This window comes from Prosopis cineraria, unplaced genomic scaffold (assembly GCF_029017545.1).
Source record: "Prosopis cineraria cultivar Desert tree isolate PC_DT_omini unplaced genomic scaffold, ASM2901754v1 PC11, whole genome shotgun sequence".
NCBI classification, from domain to species: Eukaryota; Viridiplantae; Streptophyta; class Magnoliopsida; order Fabales; family Fabaceae; genus Prosopis; species Prosopis cineraria.
In genome coordinates, this window is record NW_026555342.1 from 7,872,130 (window position 1) to 7,889,388 (window position 17,259).

Sequence of the window (17,259 nt, forward strand, 5' to 3'; positions counted from 1 at the left end):
ATTACAAGAATTTATAAAATTTTTTATGGGTTAAAATTATGTTGGAAGAAGGGATATAGAACTGTGGAGGCCTTTTGTGATAATGAATATGCTATCTCGACTATTACAAGAGACAACTATAGTTACCATCCCTTTTACGACATTATACAAGGCTTTTAATTAAGAATTGAAATGTTAATATCTACTTTTTGTATAGAAATGACAACAAGGATGCTGCCTACCTTGTTAAATTAGCATACAATGTTTCATGTAATTTTAACTTGTATCTCCCTCCTCCCCATTAGGCTTTTTTGGTTCCTTAAGGGGGTCGTTTGTCTTTCCTTTCTTGGATTTTTTTTCTTAGTTTGTAATTGTTTATCTCTTTGTGAATGAAGTTTCTTTTAGTCAAAAAAAAAAAAGAAGAAAGAAAGAAAAGAAAATTAGCGATACGTAATTTTTACCAATTATGGCAACTGAAATGAGGGTGGACCGTAGATAAATAAAATTAATTTGCCGAGGTTGAGGTTTTGAAAATAGATCTCCAGTATTAATAGGCCTCAACTACTACAACTGTTTTCCTTTTTATCACCCAAGTACACCGTACGTGTCGCGTCTTTATAACCCGCAAGCAACTGTAGGGGGATGAAGAATCAATAGTTTACGGTGCAGTCATCACAAGACTCTCTTTTACCCCTATCTAAAAGCCAAAAAAGAGACAACGAGTTCCGCTCTATCTTCTCAGACTCGGAACAAAAACCAGCTTGTGGGTGGTTAGCAAGTAGCAGTAGCATCGGCATCAACTAGAAGTCATCTATGGTTTGTGCGATCCCTTGGCAGAGAAGGTTGTGTAACTCATTCGAGCCATGGGTTGCTGCCCATCTTCACTTCTGACCGAGACTCACCCAGAAAAGCAGCAAAATCAACAACCCCCTTACCATGTTCACACTCACAACCACATCCATACCCAACCACACCCGCCACCTTCTCTGACCGCCGACCCATCCGCCGCCGGCGTTCCTTCTTTCTCCGAGTTCTCTTTCGCCGACCTCAAAGCAGCCACCAATAATTTTAGCTCCGAATTTATTGTGTCTGAGAGTGGAGAGAAGGCACCTAACCTTGTATATAAAGGTCGCCTCCCCAACCGCCGCTGGATTGCCGTCAAGAAGTTCACCAAGGCTGCATGGCCCGATCCCAAGCAATTTGTGGTACCTTTCATCTTCTATCACTTTTTCTTCTTCTCAACTATCAAATTTCTTGGGTTTTCCTTTTTCTAAAAGTGTTTTGATATCTATCTCTTCGCCAAACTATGTTGTTCTTAGGAAGAGGCGTCAGGTGTTGGAAAATTGCGACATCGCAGGCTTGCTAATTTGATTGGCTACTGCTGTGATGGAGATGAGAGACTACTTGTTGCAGAATACATGCCCAATGACACTCTCGCTAAGCATCTTTTCCACTGTATGTATCACCTGTTTCACAAATATTCTACTAGCTCTGATCACTTTAGCTCAAGGGCGCCTCATCGGCTCTCACTTTGCGGCCAAGCGCTGTCATCAATTTTAGCCATGTGTACTTGGACCTTTCTTATTACCTATCCATTTAAAATCTTTTGGCATACAATTACGAAAGGGAATCAAGCGTTGCTATTTTTTCACCCCCTGAATCTAAGTGACTACTGCTTATTAGCTGCTGCAGTAGTTCGTTTTTCAAGTTTTCCCAACTTTGTTTTCACAATCTTAAGAGGACATTGGTATAGGTTGTACTAAGGTTAATGTAACCTATATATTCTTTACTAGAACAAGTCTATTTTGTTGCCCACAATGGAAACATCAAGAGTTAAATTAGGTGGGTTGCTGTTTATCTCAGTTCAAGCTTTAGTTTTTGCTGTTTATTTCAGGGGAAAATCAGACCATTGAGTGGGCCATGCGCTTAAGAGTGGGTCTTTCCATTGCAGAAACTTTAAATTACTGTAGTTCCGAGGGTCGCCCATTATACCATGATTTGAATGCTTATAGGGTTCTATTTGATGAGGTAGAGTATACTTGCTGTTATTGTAACTCTAATTTTTTCCATAGATGCTTTGCTTTATGAGTTGTTGCTTATGATATTAATGATATATTGGCAAATCATCTGATTTTTTGATGGATCACTTAGGAAGGTGATCCTCGTCTATCATGCTTTGGTTTGATGAAGAACAGTAGGGATGGAAAAAGTTATAGCACGAATCTTGCTTACACACCTCCTGAGTACTTAAGAAATGGTACTACGTGTCCGTGCTGCCTGACCTCTATTATGTAGCTTCTCCTTTATTCTTCTACTTGGTCAAAGTATAATTTAATTTGTGAAAAGGAAATCACAGCAAATTTGTTGCATGACGATTTTCCTGTTACCTTTACTATCTTATTTATTATATACTCACAATTACCTCATCATTACTTCATCAAAATGTAGGAAGGGTCACTCCTGAAAGTGTCATTTACAGCTTTGGTACTGTTCTCCTAGACTTGCTAAGTGGAAAACACATCCCTCCAAGTCATGTAGGTGGTTTATATCTGCCAATACCTTTTCTGTTCCTCTATTCTTGTTGTTTACCTGATCATTTTTATGCTGTCTATGATTTTTTTGCCCAATTAAGCACATCCAGTGGAGCTTCTATAAAATTTTCTTGTTGACATATAATGAAATATCAATAATTATTTTCCTCCGTGTGGACTGGATATTTATACTCGCCATTAGGAAACTATACTCAGCCAGTGAACATGGATTAACTACCATAGATGGTGGGTTGAGCTTAGAAAGAAATTTGGTAGTTGCAACGGTAATATAATATCTTAATAGTTATTCAATATGCTACTATTTTTTAATTTTGAGTAGCCTTTCATTTGTCATGTCACTTACTGCTCTTCATATATTTACTATATTATGACTTCGAGTGGCAATTTCTTTTGTTAAGCTAGCTCAATTACCCAGCATAGAGTAAATATCAATTTATGAACAGACGCCTTGCCAACTTGGCCGATCTTACCCTATTTCTATAAAAGTGCCTAATGAGCTGGTTTGCTGTCAAACTTGTGCATATCCTTCCCACTTGTCATCAAAAGCCTTGCTTCTTTCCCTGATCTTGTCAGTATTGAATTTATAGCTTTTTTGTGTAGAACCTTGTCATCATATTATAGTAATCTATTATGCCCTTTTTGTGGTGTTAGAGTTTTGACCAACAAATACTGTTAAAATTTAGTGACACATGAAAAGTGATGTCGCTGTATGACAATTAAAAAAAAATATTTTCATTTCTAACCTTAACCTGTTTGATGATGGATCTTCATTGGTGCCATATGGAGTTATCTGATTCTAGTTGCAGGCACTTGACATGATACAGGGGAAAGCCAACATGCTTCTCATGGATTCACATTTAGAGGGAAAGTTCTCTAAAGAAGAGGCAGCAGTAGTTGTCAATCTGGCCTCTAAATGTTTGCAATATGAGCCGAGGGAGCGGCCTGATACAAAGGAATTAGTCACAACACTTGCTCCATTGCAAACAAAACCTGATGTAAGGATACTTATGCAATCTGGAGAATGAAATAAAATCTCGTAAATTAATTATTTAATTCATAAGAGCACCCTTTTCTCAATTTAGTCCCCCAGTCAAAATGGTCCTCTGCTATAGGTAAAGTCATAGTCACTCAACAGACATGGTATAAACAAGAAAAGAAACTGTCATTCTTTCAAACACCATACTTATGCTTGATTTTTCAAAGCCCACCTGGCTCGGCAAGATCATTAAATTAGGCAAAACAATGTCGTTTTTTCAGAATATAACGTTTGAGCAAGTCCATGTCGACATCATAATTAACAGTCATACGGACTCTTGTTTGTCGCTTGTCATCTAGTCTATAAATATTAAGTTGCTATGACTTTGCCTAACACAAGGAAAACAGTTTCTTCCCACTTATTGGAGAGATAATTGCAACTATGGTCCTTTGGATTAAATTTGATGGTTCAGATTTGATAGTTTTTAGGAAGTATAAATTTAATCTATATCATTAAAATTTAATCTAAATGGTTTTGGAAGTGTAGTAGCGATGCAATGGAGAGAAATACAGTGAAGAGAAATCAAGTCCTAATGCAGGGGCTCGTTTGGTAGGAGCACTAAATTAGGAGACATTTTTATTTGAGAATTAAATTGAGAAGGTGATATTTCATGGACTAAATCATTAATTTACTCAACAAATTGTCATAGTAGTTCATTCAGTAATTGAACCTTTGTTTCTTGAACGGCTCTATCTGGTCTTCTGTTGTTATCTAGTCACCTAAATAGTCCATGATATTGGATGCTGCAGTTCAATCATATCTTTTACTCAATTCATACAACTTTACTAGTGATTACGTTATTTCTGTAATTTCTCAGTCAAATTAATTGTTGTGTGAGAAACCTTAACTGATTATTGCTAAATCAAATCTAATTTGGTGACCTAGATCTTTGGCCTAGGCAATGCTCTTTTGGGCAAAGATATATTCCAGGTGATCTGCACATGATTCATAAAGGGGTTTCTTTAGGCCATAAACTTTTTTATTTAACAAGTAGCAAGTATTATATAATATGATAAGGGTTTGTGTAGAGCATGGGCTACTCATGCCTGCTGTTTTTAAGTAGTCAAAGTTGTTAATGTGTTGTTCTTGTAGAACTGCAGTATGGTTTTTTGTAAGATTGGTGTTGGCTTTAGAGTTAATGGATAAACTTGATTAACTCAGAGTGGAAAATCTAAATAAATCTAGTGACGAATCTGCTTAATTGAAATTGATATATGGTACAAGCTTTCAATTCAGTGTCTGGAGAATACAATTACATTATTTTGTTGGAGTGAGAGATTGTGAAGCAAGCACAAATCGATATCTCATTTTACATTACTTTTCTAAACAGATAGAGCTTCTATTAATTCATTTTAATTTATAGGTTTAAGGTGCCAAATTACCCGAGAGGTATTTCTTGGGGAGCTATTGGTATTCTCAACTCAACTATGGTGCATTGGTACCCATGAACTGACAAAAACAGTGCAATTTCCCAAGTTTTGGATGCTTTGTTGGTTGCTCATAATCATTGCTTCCAATAGAAGGTACTTATGTTGCTGAGGAGTAGAATAGCCTCTCAAAAGGCTCCTTAATTCTCCTGGTTAGAGGCTGTTGCAGACATGATAGAATAAGCTTTCTATCCATAAACCGTTAATTTGATAGAGTAAGCTTCTATCAATAATACTCGTCAGCATTTCATCTCTTTCATGATAACAGTCAACAATGCCATATTAATGGATTGGGGAAGATTGCACCATTTTTGTAGGTTCATGGGTACTAGTGCACCATGATTAAGTTGAGGATGACAGCAGCTTCTAGAAAAATACTTTCTAGGTATTTTTGCACCTTAACCCTAATTTATAAATTTTACTACTTGGGAGTAAATTTCCTCACTACTTGTAGATGCCAAGCTCTGATATCATCTTAATCAAAGTCAACAGTCCAAAGGAAAGTATACATTCTGTAGTTTATGACGTAAATTATATATTCTGGTGCATTAAAAACTTTTTTGAGACGTTTCTAAGTAAAATATATGAAGAAGAGACTAGTATATAAATGTTTCATTGCACGTAGATTGATAATGGGTGTTGATACGCAACCTTTTTTATTCTTATGAACATATTAATATGTGATAACAGCATATGAACTACAATCAATTGTTTTTAGCATGTACCTCGCCTCCACTTCCATCCCTAGAAAGTTCATTTATTTTATTAACCTTCTTTACTATAATTCATATTTACATACCATTTGTATATGTGGTGATATAGAACTTATCTAAAAATGGTTTTACGCCAAGACTGTATGTTGTCTTGTTTTTCAATATTATAGGAGCATTTAGTTGGATCAATAACACATAGAACTAGACCGACAATGCCAAACTCAGCATGTACAAGGTTGATGACCCGGCCAGTATTATGTGGTGGCAGCCTTTGGCTGGTGTCACTGTGACTAGGCTAGCGTACCTTTTCATTTGTAATTTTTTTTCCCCTAGCTTGGAACATCTCGAGTCATTACATGCATGATCACTGATTTCCCTGCGCATTAATTTTAGGCTTTGATTTTTCTAGTATCATCAGATCAAATCTGATTATTCATCTATGAATGTAAACTTTGGACTTATGCATGTATTTCAAGACTTACTTTAAAAAAAGTGATATTGCAGATGCATATTTATTGCTCATGATAACTTCCTTGATGATTTTTGGAAGCCAATTGTCCTTCAAATGATGTGAATTTGTGCTTTGGCTATCTAGAGCTACATGTTAGTAATTAGTAATCAAGAATATGCATAGTAGAGTCTCTTGGCATTCTTGTTTTGGCCAACATTTTTAGCATTTGCCATTTGATATGTGGATATTCTAATGCCCCAAGTACTAAAATGACTCATAAATTGATGTTAGGGTACAATGTACGTGAAAATTCAAGAGTTATGGGTTTAGGGTTCCTTCTAACCTAAATTTGTGTAGAATTTTGCATCTCAGCCAATCTTTTCCATGCTTTTTGCATCTTATTCTGTCATTACTGTAACTTTCTTTTTTGGAATCGTTGTGTGTGTCCCCTACCATATCACAGACTTAGCTGCAGTTGAACAAATTGTACTTTAGGACAAGTAAGGGTATCTCCATTAGCCTAACATGAATACCCATGCTCACTAATTGCCTGTTTTGGCATTAAAAAGGAATCAAACTACATCATTTATAGGTCATTGATATTTTTTAGGTACCTTCTTATATTCTGCTTGGAATTCCAAAGCATGAGGAAGCTCCATCAACCCCACAACGCCCTCTTTCAGCCATGGGTGAGGCTTGTTCAAGGATGGACCTCACTGCAATACATCAGATCTTGGTTGCAACACACTACAGAGATGATGAAGGGACTAATGAGGTAATGAATTATTACAATTTCAATACTAATCCACATTACAGTTTTTGCTAAAAGCTTTAAATTTTTTGTTCGGTTTAGTTGTCTTTCCAAGAATGGACCCAACAGATGAGGGATATGTTGGAAGCAAGGAAGCGTGGAGACTATGCATTCCGTGACAAAGATTTCAAGACAGCAATTGAAAATTATTCACAGGTGCAACTCAGCACTTGCTGGACATTGCTCATGTTTGTCAATTTCATGCTTGTTGAGCATGAGATTTGAACTAGAGATCCTTATCGTTTGTGGTTGATGCAGTTTATTGATGTTGGAACAATGGTGTCACCAACGGTTTTTGCTCGGCGCAGTCTATGCTACCTGTTATGCGATCAACCAGATCCTGCGCTGAGAGATGCAATGCAAGCGCAATGTGTTTATCCAGACTGGCCTGTAGCATTCTACATGCAATCAGTTGCTCTAGCGAAGCTGGACATGCAAAAGGACGCTGCTGATATGTTGAATGAGGCTGCTGCTTTGGAAGAAAAGAGGCAAAGAGGAGGCAGAGGCGCATAGTACTGATCACTTGCAATTTGCTATACGTAATTGAGGTTGCAAAAGTCTGTATAAAAGCTGAGCTACCCAATTTAAATATTGACTCTACTTGAATTCAACGTGTGTCTGCTCAGATAGCACACGTACTTTTGGTTCATTGACCAGCTCATAGGAATTAACTGTTCATACGCACGCTAAACGGGGAAGGGAATCTTGGTGATTTTTCTATATGCAATCTCTTTCAAGTCTTTCTCTGCTGTCCTTGCAATACGGTTGGAATGCGGACCATTCTTATTGCATGAGGCAGCAGATGGTATGATTGCGTGCGTGTGTGCGTGTGCGGATTTTGTAAAAGGGTGAGATATTTCAAACTTGATCTGAATAAGTTTGGTTCAAATTGAGCTTGACTTTAATAAGCACGGCTTGCATGAGTTACTGGCTCTACTAATACTTAGGTTTTTTTGGGTCTTAGGAAGTATAGGAGTTAGCAAGTCCCTACTTATTGGAGGAGCTCACAAAGTGAATGAGAAATCCACATGTCATTTGAGAGTTTGGAGGGGTCAGACATAAAATCTAATGATCAAGATTCGAGACTTTGCTGATAACAACAAAATTGTATGCAAAGGGAGTATATGGAAAGATTTCTCTTTGAACTAATAAATGTTTTCATCTCAACCATTCTGATCTTGAACAGAATTGTGGAGTGCTGGATCGTATGTTGGAGATGATGGGAAAAGGATTGGGAGATTCAAGTAGCTGTTATTACTAGGGAAGGAATTTAGCATGTTGATACTCTAGATAACATGGGCTTCGACCTTGTAATGGAATATGGGATAATAGTTAATTAAGATTTATTATTTTATTTAATCATTATCTCATTTATTTATACGAAAAAATAGGATATTATCATCCCATCACTATTTGTTAAATTAGATTTAGAATTTGAATTTAGATTTATTATTATTTTTTGGAGTTCTATAAATAGAGATAGAGTTTCATTTATATTCAAATTATTTTTTATTATTGAATAGAATTCTCAAAATTTCAGCCTTTCCCTTTCTTCTTTCTCTCCCTCCTTTCTATTTTCTCTCTTCTTTATCTCTTTTCTCTCTTCCTCTTTTCGTTTCACATCAATTGGTGCCAGAGTCAACTTTTACTTCACTTCCTTGTGCTGCTTTTTTGCTCAACATCCATGTGCCTTGCTCCTACATGTGTTACACGTGCTAGTTGTAATGACTCTAACATATAAAAAATTAGATATTGGATTAGTTAATTTAGTTAAGAATAAATAAGTAACTTTAAAAGTGAGATTGTAATTTAAGATGGTTAGAAAGGACTAATAAACATATTAGGTTGTGGTTTCAACTTTAAGATAGGGCTTTGAGCGAAGTTGGGCCACCTGGACCTTGAAAGAGGAAGAAAAACATGGAAGATCCATCTCTGTACCATCCATCGTAGCTTGTGCATCATTCATCGTGGTGTAGAGACCAAATAACGAGAGTGAACCTCTTTGTAACATTCACCACGGTGCGGGCTATAATATCCTAAAATATTTTCCCATGCTTTATTAATCTAATAAAGGGTAATTATGAAAACTTAAGTATAATTAGGTTTGAGGATAGTTAGATAAATTTATTAGGTTTGGCTTTAGTTTTTGGATTGAGTTCAGAAGTGAATTGGGTCACTGGAGCATAAATTGTAAAGAAAAATTAGATTTTTAGCTCACAGTGCGTTATGCTGCTGCATAAAAATTTATGCTGCAGCATAATATTTTATACCAGTTTTAAAACATGAAAATCAGTTTAAAAAACAGAGTGTGAGACCTGAAACAAAGAGAGGGCAACTAAGAGAATGTTTTCTCTACTACGGTATCAACTCTTGGGTATTTTAGAAGTGTTTGAAGCTTAGTTTCACCTAGGTATGCCTTCTTTATCTCTTCTTCTTCCCTCTACACGTTTTGAAAGTGAGATTCAAGGTCGGGAGATGATGATTTTTGGATTTAAGGCTATGAGTCTGAACCCATTAGTTTAAATGTGACTAATAGGAGTTGTTTAAGTATTTTACACATAATTTAGACGTTTTTACAAGGTTGTAAGCTTGGATCATCTATTTTGGATGAACTTTAGACCTCCAATGTGTGATTTTAGATGGTTGAGTGTTATATTAGTGATTATTTAAGTTAATAAAAGCTAAATGGAGTTAATGAAAATTAATAAACCTAATGGTTATGTTTAAGTGTAAGAGATTGAATTTTTGGGTAATTAAAGTATTGACTTATGAAAGTTGGAAGAGTGTTTATGATAATTTTAATGATGATTGGTATAATTAATTGTAAATCAATCATCTTGTGCACTATTCAAGCTTTGGTATAGCTTGTGAAGAACTTTTATTGAGGGGTGAACCTTTGACCTCTTAAAGGTTTGAGGTAGTCGGGGGAAGCCTAGTTTATACAGTTGAATATTAATTGATTATTTGTTGAAATGGTTGATTTGAAACATGTTTAATATTTTTAAACTCATGATGCACATTTGGCATGATTGGTGATGTGTTATTGTTACAAATTATATGTATGTTCATATATATGCTAATAGTGATGATAAATAAGAAATTGTGATTATGCACTAGTTAGTGTGTGGAGTGAGTTAGGTGTAAGTATGGATATATGGATTCATAATATGAATGGTTGATTAGAATGCATATACATATGTGATATATGTGCATAGTATGATCATTAGTGAGAGTTTACCTAAGGAGAGGAGTAGTTGACTAAACTCACGTGGTATTAGCAGCAATCGTTAGAATTGAGAGCTTGCCTTAGCACTGATCATTAGAATCAGGAGGTAGCCCTTATCTCATAATTGATTCAGGACTGTCCTACTTGTTTTATAAGGGACTCGAACCTAACTAGTCTCCATCGATTTATGAGGAGGTTAGATTAGGGGTACAACACCTCATGGTTGTTAGTATTAGGAGAAACCGAATTGCACAAGTAAATGAATTGATCCTAGCCTAGTAGCTCCTTACCAGTAGAAGGTTGGGTTAGTCCGTGAAGGACGTAGCCATCAAATAGTCGCCAGTTTCATGTTGGAGTTAATCAGGAGGGTATAAGATTGGCATGTGATTATGCATTTAGTCTTGGCCACATGGTTGTTAGTATTGTGGTCCGATACAGTTTAGAGGTGCATAGTTGATATTATTGCGACCCCAGGTTATGTGTTACTAATATATATATATATATATATATATGATTATTGTATTTGAAGTTCGATCACATGGCTGTTATTATTGTAGTTGAGGCTATATGTTGTCTTACATGTTTATGCGTGTATTTATTGGCAATTGCATTCGTTTTTATTGATATGCAATTATATATATTAGATGAAACTTGATTATTGAGTAGTTGTACTCACCCCTTAATTCTCAATATTTTTAAGGCCTTTTTATGTTGTGAAAAATGAGCCGAGGCATAGGATTGTGGAATAATCCTTTGTATGACTCTTTATGTTGTTTTATGTGTATTAAGATTGTTAACTTACCAACCAAGAATTACATGAATATTTTTGGTACTACTTGCATTATTATTGTATCACACTTGTGTATTTTGTGCCCTGAATTAGTGAGTTTTGGTTGTAAACCCTAGTATGGGGCCAAAATACTTATACAAGCAGGAATATGTGTATTTTGATTGGTTTGGAGTGAAAATGATTGTTTTATGCAAGAAATTTCTCCCCCTTATGTTTTATGTGTTATGAGGTTGAATGGTGAATTTGTGATACATGTATTTTTAGTTGAGTGTGGTGTATTGCACGAGTCTTATACAATTTATTGCAAATTTTCATTTTGATATCCAACTTTTGATTGAGAAATGATTTGAATGTGAAATTAGTGCTATTAGCTAGAGTTTGAAGAAAGCTTTTTGTAGACACCTAGATCACCTTAATTGGACGTTGGATAGAGATTTAGTATGCGTCAAAAATTTGGGCAGGAAATCTACCATGATTGCTTTTTGCTATCATAGATTCTGTAGTTTATGTTGTAACATAAAATTTTATGCTGCAGTGTAATTATCTCGGAATCCTTTTTTTTCTATATTAATCGTAATTTGATGTTATCTTACTTTATAAGATGTCCATGCTTCCGTATATATGTTTTTCTCTGATTTTATTTTATAAAAATGATTTTTAATGATTTTTATAGCATTTTGAGTTTTGAAAACTTGAGATTCCATTTATGTAAATTTTACTAACTTGGTAATTTACTTGGGTTAGTCCTGTAATTATCTCAATAATAGAGTTAATTTTGAATTAGTGAGAGAGACCTTACAACTTGGGCAGCATGTTCCTTGGCAGATAGTCTATTTTTTAAAAAATTGGAAGAGAAAAAAGGAAGGAATGAAGAGCACGCTAATAGCTCTATTAGGGTTTGAATTTTTGGAGGTTTAGGAGTACTTTGAGGCTTATTACCACTTGGGGTAAGTCTCCTATGTCCTTTCCTTCCTTCTTCTTCCATTTTCTCTTAGTTTTGAGTTAGGTTTTATAGAAAAAAGTGGATTTTTGGACTTATAGGAATGGTTCTAAACCCATTGATTTAAACAGAATCAATGGAAGTTATTTGAGTTATTTAAACCTAGAGTTTATGACTGTGCACGTTTTTGGTTGTTAGGTAACATTAATGTTTGAAAATAGATATTAAATGAGGTGGTTGAAGATGGTTGAAAACCATTAACGTTAATTTAAGAGTTTAATGGAGCTACTGTAGGATAAAGGAAATTAATAAATCTAATGGGTTTGCTTAAATGCAAGAGGATATAAATTGGGTTGATGAAGTGTTAATTAAAAAGGGTTGTAATTTCATTAATAGTGATATTAATGATTATAGGTATGATTAATTGTAGAATAATCATCCTTGGCACCATTCAAGCTTGGCAAGAGTTTCGTAAGTGCTTGTATTAAGGGGTAAACATTCAACTACTCAAATATTTGAAGTAACTGAGGGAATTCTAATTTATGCTTTTACTTGTTTAATTTATTATAATAGCTTGTACCTAGTTTGTAAGCATGAATATGCTTTTGGAAATGAATAAAATGCAAATGTGAAATGAGATGCATGTTTCGATGTGATTTGGATAAAAGTAAATTGGCTTATGTTGATATGTGATTAATGTTGCATTGAGCATGTTTGTGGAGAGACATAAAATAAATATGAAAGATATAATGTCATGAGTATGAAAAGAATGTTTGAGATGAAATGATGATTTGGTAAAGTATGTTGATATGTTATGATTGATGATGCAATAAGTATGACTTGTGAGAGATTGCATGCTAAAGATATGATGCTTGAATATGTTACGTGCAAAGAACAAATTGATTGAGATTGTGCAGGCTATATGTTAAGCATGTGTCAAATTGCATGATCATATATGGTAGGAGTTCACCTAAGGAAAAAAGTAGATATTGTTAAATCCAGATGGTATGACCACCATTCGAAGCTTGATAACTTGCCAATTCTTTAATATCTCATTTATTTAATGAGGGATCATCCCATGATTTATTGAGGGACTTGAACCTAATTAGTTTCTACTTATTTCACGAGGAGGCTATCTTAGGGGCATGACACCCCATAGTGTGTGATTTGGGAAAAACTGTAGTCTAAGAGTAAGTGTAGTAGCTTTGGCCAAGTGGCTATTCACAATTGGAGAGCTTAGGCAGTCTATTCACATGGACAAACCTATTGATTTAATAGCCTATAGTTTCATTCGAAGGTACCATGGGGATATAAGGATGGTATTGATCATTCATAGCATCTTGTAAGTCACATGGTTATTATTCTTGTGACATTATGTGTATATATATTTTGGCTCATGTGCTTGTTAGTGTTATGACTATACCAGATTGATATTTGTAGTGATTAATTGAGGTCTTTTAGTATGTCACTTGCATTTCTATTATTAATTGACTTATATTTGTATAGGCTAAATTGACTTAGGTTACTAAGTAATTATACCTAACTCCTCTCTCTTCAATAATTTATAGGTGTTAGCTTGAGGTAAGATAAAGAAAAAGCTGTAGAGGCTTAAGATTGATTAATCTTAATAATAGGCCTATATTATTTTGAATCATGTGTATTTAAGATTGATAACTGCCAATTAGGGATTTATACTTTTAATATTTACTTGCACGATGTTATTGTTGATATTAATTGATGTATTTTAGACCCTTACAGTTGTGTATTGTAAATTGATATATTTGGGCATGGCCATAATACTAGTGCAAGTAAGGATTTAACTATATGCATATTTATAATATTTATTATATATAATTGGTCTCCCTTTTCTATCTTTGAAATTAAGAGGTTAAGAGCTGAAAATGTTATATAAGTGTTATTGTGATGCTATAGTATATTGCATAGGGTAAATTAAGGTTATTGAGTGTGGTCCAGAGGTGATTATGAGCTTTTGGCACTTGATTAATTTTTTCTATAGACACCTAAATTACTTCAATCGGATATTAGACAGAGTTTAAGGGTACATCAAAAATTTGCCTCTGATGCTGTCAAATTGACAACATCAGTGTGGTTATTTTATGTAATGTGTGGTGTAAGGTCTCCCTTATTAATCTATGATTATCTCTAAAACCTAAGGTAATCAGGGAATTAATCCAAAATAATTACCAAGCTTGTAAAATTTACCAAATAGGGTTCCAAGTTTTCAAACTTCCAACATACTCATATATACTTTTATAAATTAAAAAATCAAAGTAAAAAATGTATATGGAAGTAAGGGATACAAACTTATATAAAGGCATTTGCATTTCAATTGAAAATAGCAAAATAGTACTGGAAAAGAAAGGTGCGTCATGGCATGTGTTAATGTGTGCCGTGGCACATTGCCTTTGTGCCATACGCCGTAATGCATTGCACAATTTTTACAGTATTGATGTTGTCATTTGACAGCAATAAGGGAGAACTTCTGACACGTCTTACTTCTCTATCTGACATCTGATTAAGGTGATTTAGGTGTCTACAGAAAGATTTTTGCTAGCTCTAGTTAATGACACTTCACAATCAAATTATTTCTCAGTAAAAAATTAGATACTCATTTTTCAACACACTCTTTTTCACAATTCAAACACAACTTGGGTGCCCTAATTTTATTTCAAGTGTCAAATGCCTAAATTACACCTAGACCACACTCAATAAACTCATAGACACTTGCGCAATACACCACATCATACATATAATACATCTATCACATTTTCAATGCTTAACCCCCTCAATAAAAAAAAATAAAAGAGGGAGCCTTAATTCATAAATCATCGTGCCATTCAATATCAAGTAGATAATTGTTTACTTCTTACTTGTACTAGTATTTTGCCCTTTCTTTGATTTCATAATTAAGACATACATAACCTAAGGACCAAAATACACAACTTAATTTAACAATCTCATAGTGCAAGTAAGCCAAAGACATATACTCTCCTAGCTAGCAATATCATGCAAATTATGCACATAATAATCAAAATAAGAATGAGGCCTACAAAGAGGATGAATATCCTATGCCTTAGGCTGTTTTTCTCTATCCTAATTAGATGAACTAACTCTTATAATATTAAAGAGAGAGAGGTGAGTACAACCACTTAGTAACTAAGGTATGTCTAACTTATACTAATACATGTCAATTAATTTAAATACAAGTGGCAATAATTGTCATACTCATGTCAATTTAGCATGGTCACAACACGTATTTGCACTCTACATCATCAAGAGCATATATTCATGACATGACAACATGATAACTCATTTTCACATTATTACCAAGCTAGTCACATAATTTCACCATGAGGGTCACAATATAAATAACCATGTGCCTTTTTATCATAATATACATAATCATACCTCCCTTATACCCTCCTTATGCCTTTGACAAAAAATTATGTGCTATTTCACAATGGATTCGTTTATATGTTGAGACTACCCTAGCCAATCATGAGTGAGAAGCTACCTAGCCAAGGTTACTTAACTCACTTATAAATCACGATTTCCCCTAAATCTTGCACTATAAGGTGTCATTCTTCTTCAACTGGCTTCTTCATTGAACAAATAGTAGTTAGAGTATGTTTAAGTCCCTTATTACATAATGGGATAGTCTCTTGTTGAACAAGTATGACAATAAAAATAATATCGAGGAAAACCATCAAGCTCTAATGGTAGCTTTACTACATAAATTTTAGACTCACTACTTCTCTTCATAAGCCAACTTCTGTCTCACATGATCATGCAATACAGAAATGCGATATCACATAGCATGCAAAATACTCATTATGTAGGCACACTTATCGTTATCATTGTATTCACATCATATATGATCATCACATAAACACATAATAACAAGTCATTGAGCTCCATATCATATTACATTATTAAACTACTTACTGTAAATATTCATTAAACTCCATGAAATATCATATCATTGAACTCCATATTATAAGCACTCATTAAACTTTACATTACAAGCATTCATTGAACTCAACATTACACACATTCATTGAACTCCACATCACAAGTGTTTATTTCTAAAATTCCCCTTATTTAGCCCATTTAGCCCCTTTAAGAAAATTAATCACAGATAAAGACCAATGCAAAATAAATTATTATTAAAATGAGAATATGACTTTTTTTTCCTTGAATAAGACTTATTGCTAGTCTTTATTTGTAATTAATTTTCTTGAGGGGGGCTGGATGTGATTCCTCCATTAAAGTTTCATATACAACACTTGCATTAAACATAATTTTACAACTAACAATATTAATTCACAATTAAATAATTAATTAACATACAAGAGTATAAAAAGATTTTTCCTCAGTTATCTCAAATCTTTAAGAGGTTAAACATTTACCCCTCAAACAAACACTTCTAAAGCTATTTTAAGTTTAAATGGTGTCAAGAAGTAGTCATTCTACATTTATCCACATCAACTACTTATCAATATCCTCTTTAAGATAATTTCCAACATTTACTAAACACTTTAAATTGTTAAAATCACAAGCCCTTCATTTTTAATCATACCTATTGGGCTCACTAACTCCCATTAGATCACGTTAATTTTATTGAACTCTCAAATAACTATTAATGGAGCCACATTACTCAATCTACCTCATTTATGATGAATTTTTGGGCATTAATGGCTTCCAACTACCAAAAACGCATTCATTACTCTTTCTAAGGTTTAAAGCATTTAAACAACTTTTATTAATTCTATGTAAGTTAATGAGTGTAGACCCATAGCATTTATGAGCTGAAAATTATCTTTCTTAAATAAACTCTAACTCCTAACATCAAGAAAATGAAAGAGGAAGGAAGATAAAAACTTAAGGAACTTACCTCTAATGTTTAGAAGTTTCAAATATCTTCTCAATGGAGGCCTAGTGCATGCCCTAGCAAAGCTCTTAAGTTCCTCTTTGTTTTTCTCCTTTCCTTTCTTTAGTTTTTGAACTCTGATGCAAACTTATTTTTGCAAAATTTCACCAATGTGTATGACATTTGCCACACTCGTCACGATGTAATACCTTAATTTTTTTTAAAATAATTTAACTCACCATGGTAGAAAAGTGTCTTCCATGATAAACAAAAGTTAACTTATCCTAAATATTTTTTTGAAACAATTCTATAATTTAAAACACTACCATAGTAAGAAACGATAAAACATAACCTTATAAAATACTTCACCTTTTAAATTAACTATTATAGTAAAAAAGATTAAACCCCTTTTCAAATAATACAAAATAATTTTATACAACTAT

The 17,259-nt window shown here is 34.0% G+C and overlaps 1 protein-coding gene across 3 annotated transcripts; it reads left to right on the plus strand.

Annotated features, from left to right (window-relative positions):
• The first annotated feature begins 635 nt into the window (after positions 1-635).
• LOC129285468 (serine/threonine-protein kinase BSK1) lies at positions 636-7,691 on the plus strand. 3 transcript variants are annotated; one of them, XM_054921186.1, is made up of 9 exons: positions 636-1,184; positions 1,299-1,434; positions 1,874-2,007; positions 2,131-2,236; positions 2,428-2,513; positions 3,332-3,526; positions 6,769-6,933; positions 7,012-7,125; positions 7,228-7,691. In XM_054921186.1, the coding sequence occupies exons 1-9, from the start codon at positions 843-845 to the stop codon at positions 7,480-7,482; spliced, it is 1,533 nt and encodes a 510-aa protein (XP_054777161.1). In that variant the 5' UTR covers positions 636-842; the 3' UTR covers positions 7,483-7,691. The 3 variants fall into 3 exon arrangements, with proteins under 3 accessions (XP_054777161.1, XP_054777162.1, XP_054777163.1); XM_054921187.1 differs by having other exon boundaries at positions 637-1,184; positions 3,338-3,526; XM_054921188.1 differs by having other exon boundaries at positions 637-1,184; positions 3,356-3,526.
• The last annotated feature ends 9,568 nt before the right edge of the window (positions 7,692-17,259 follow it).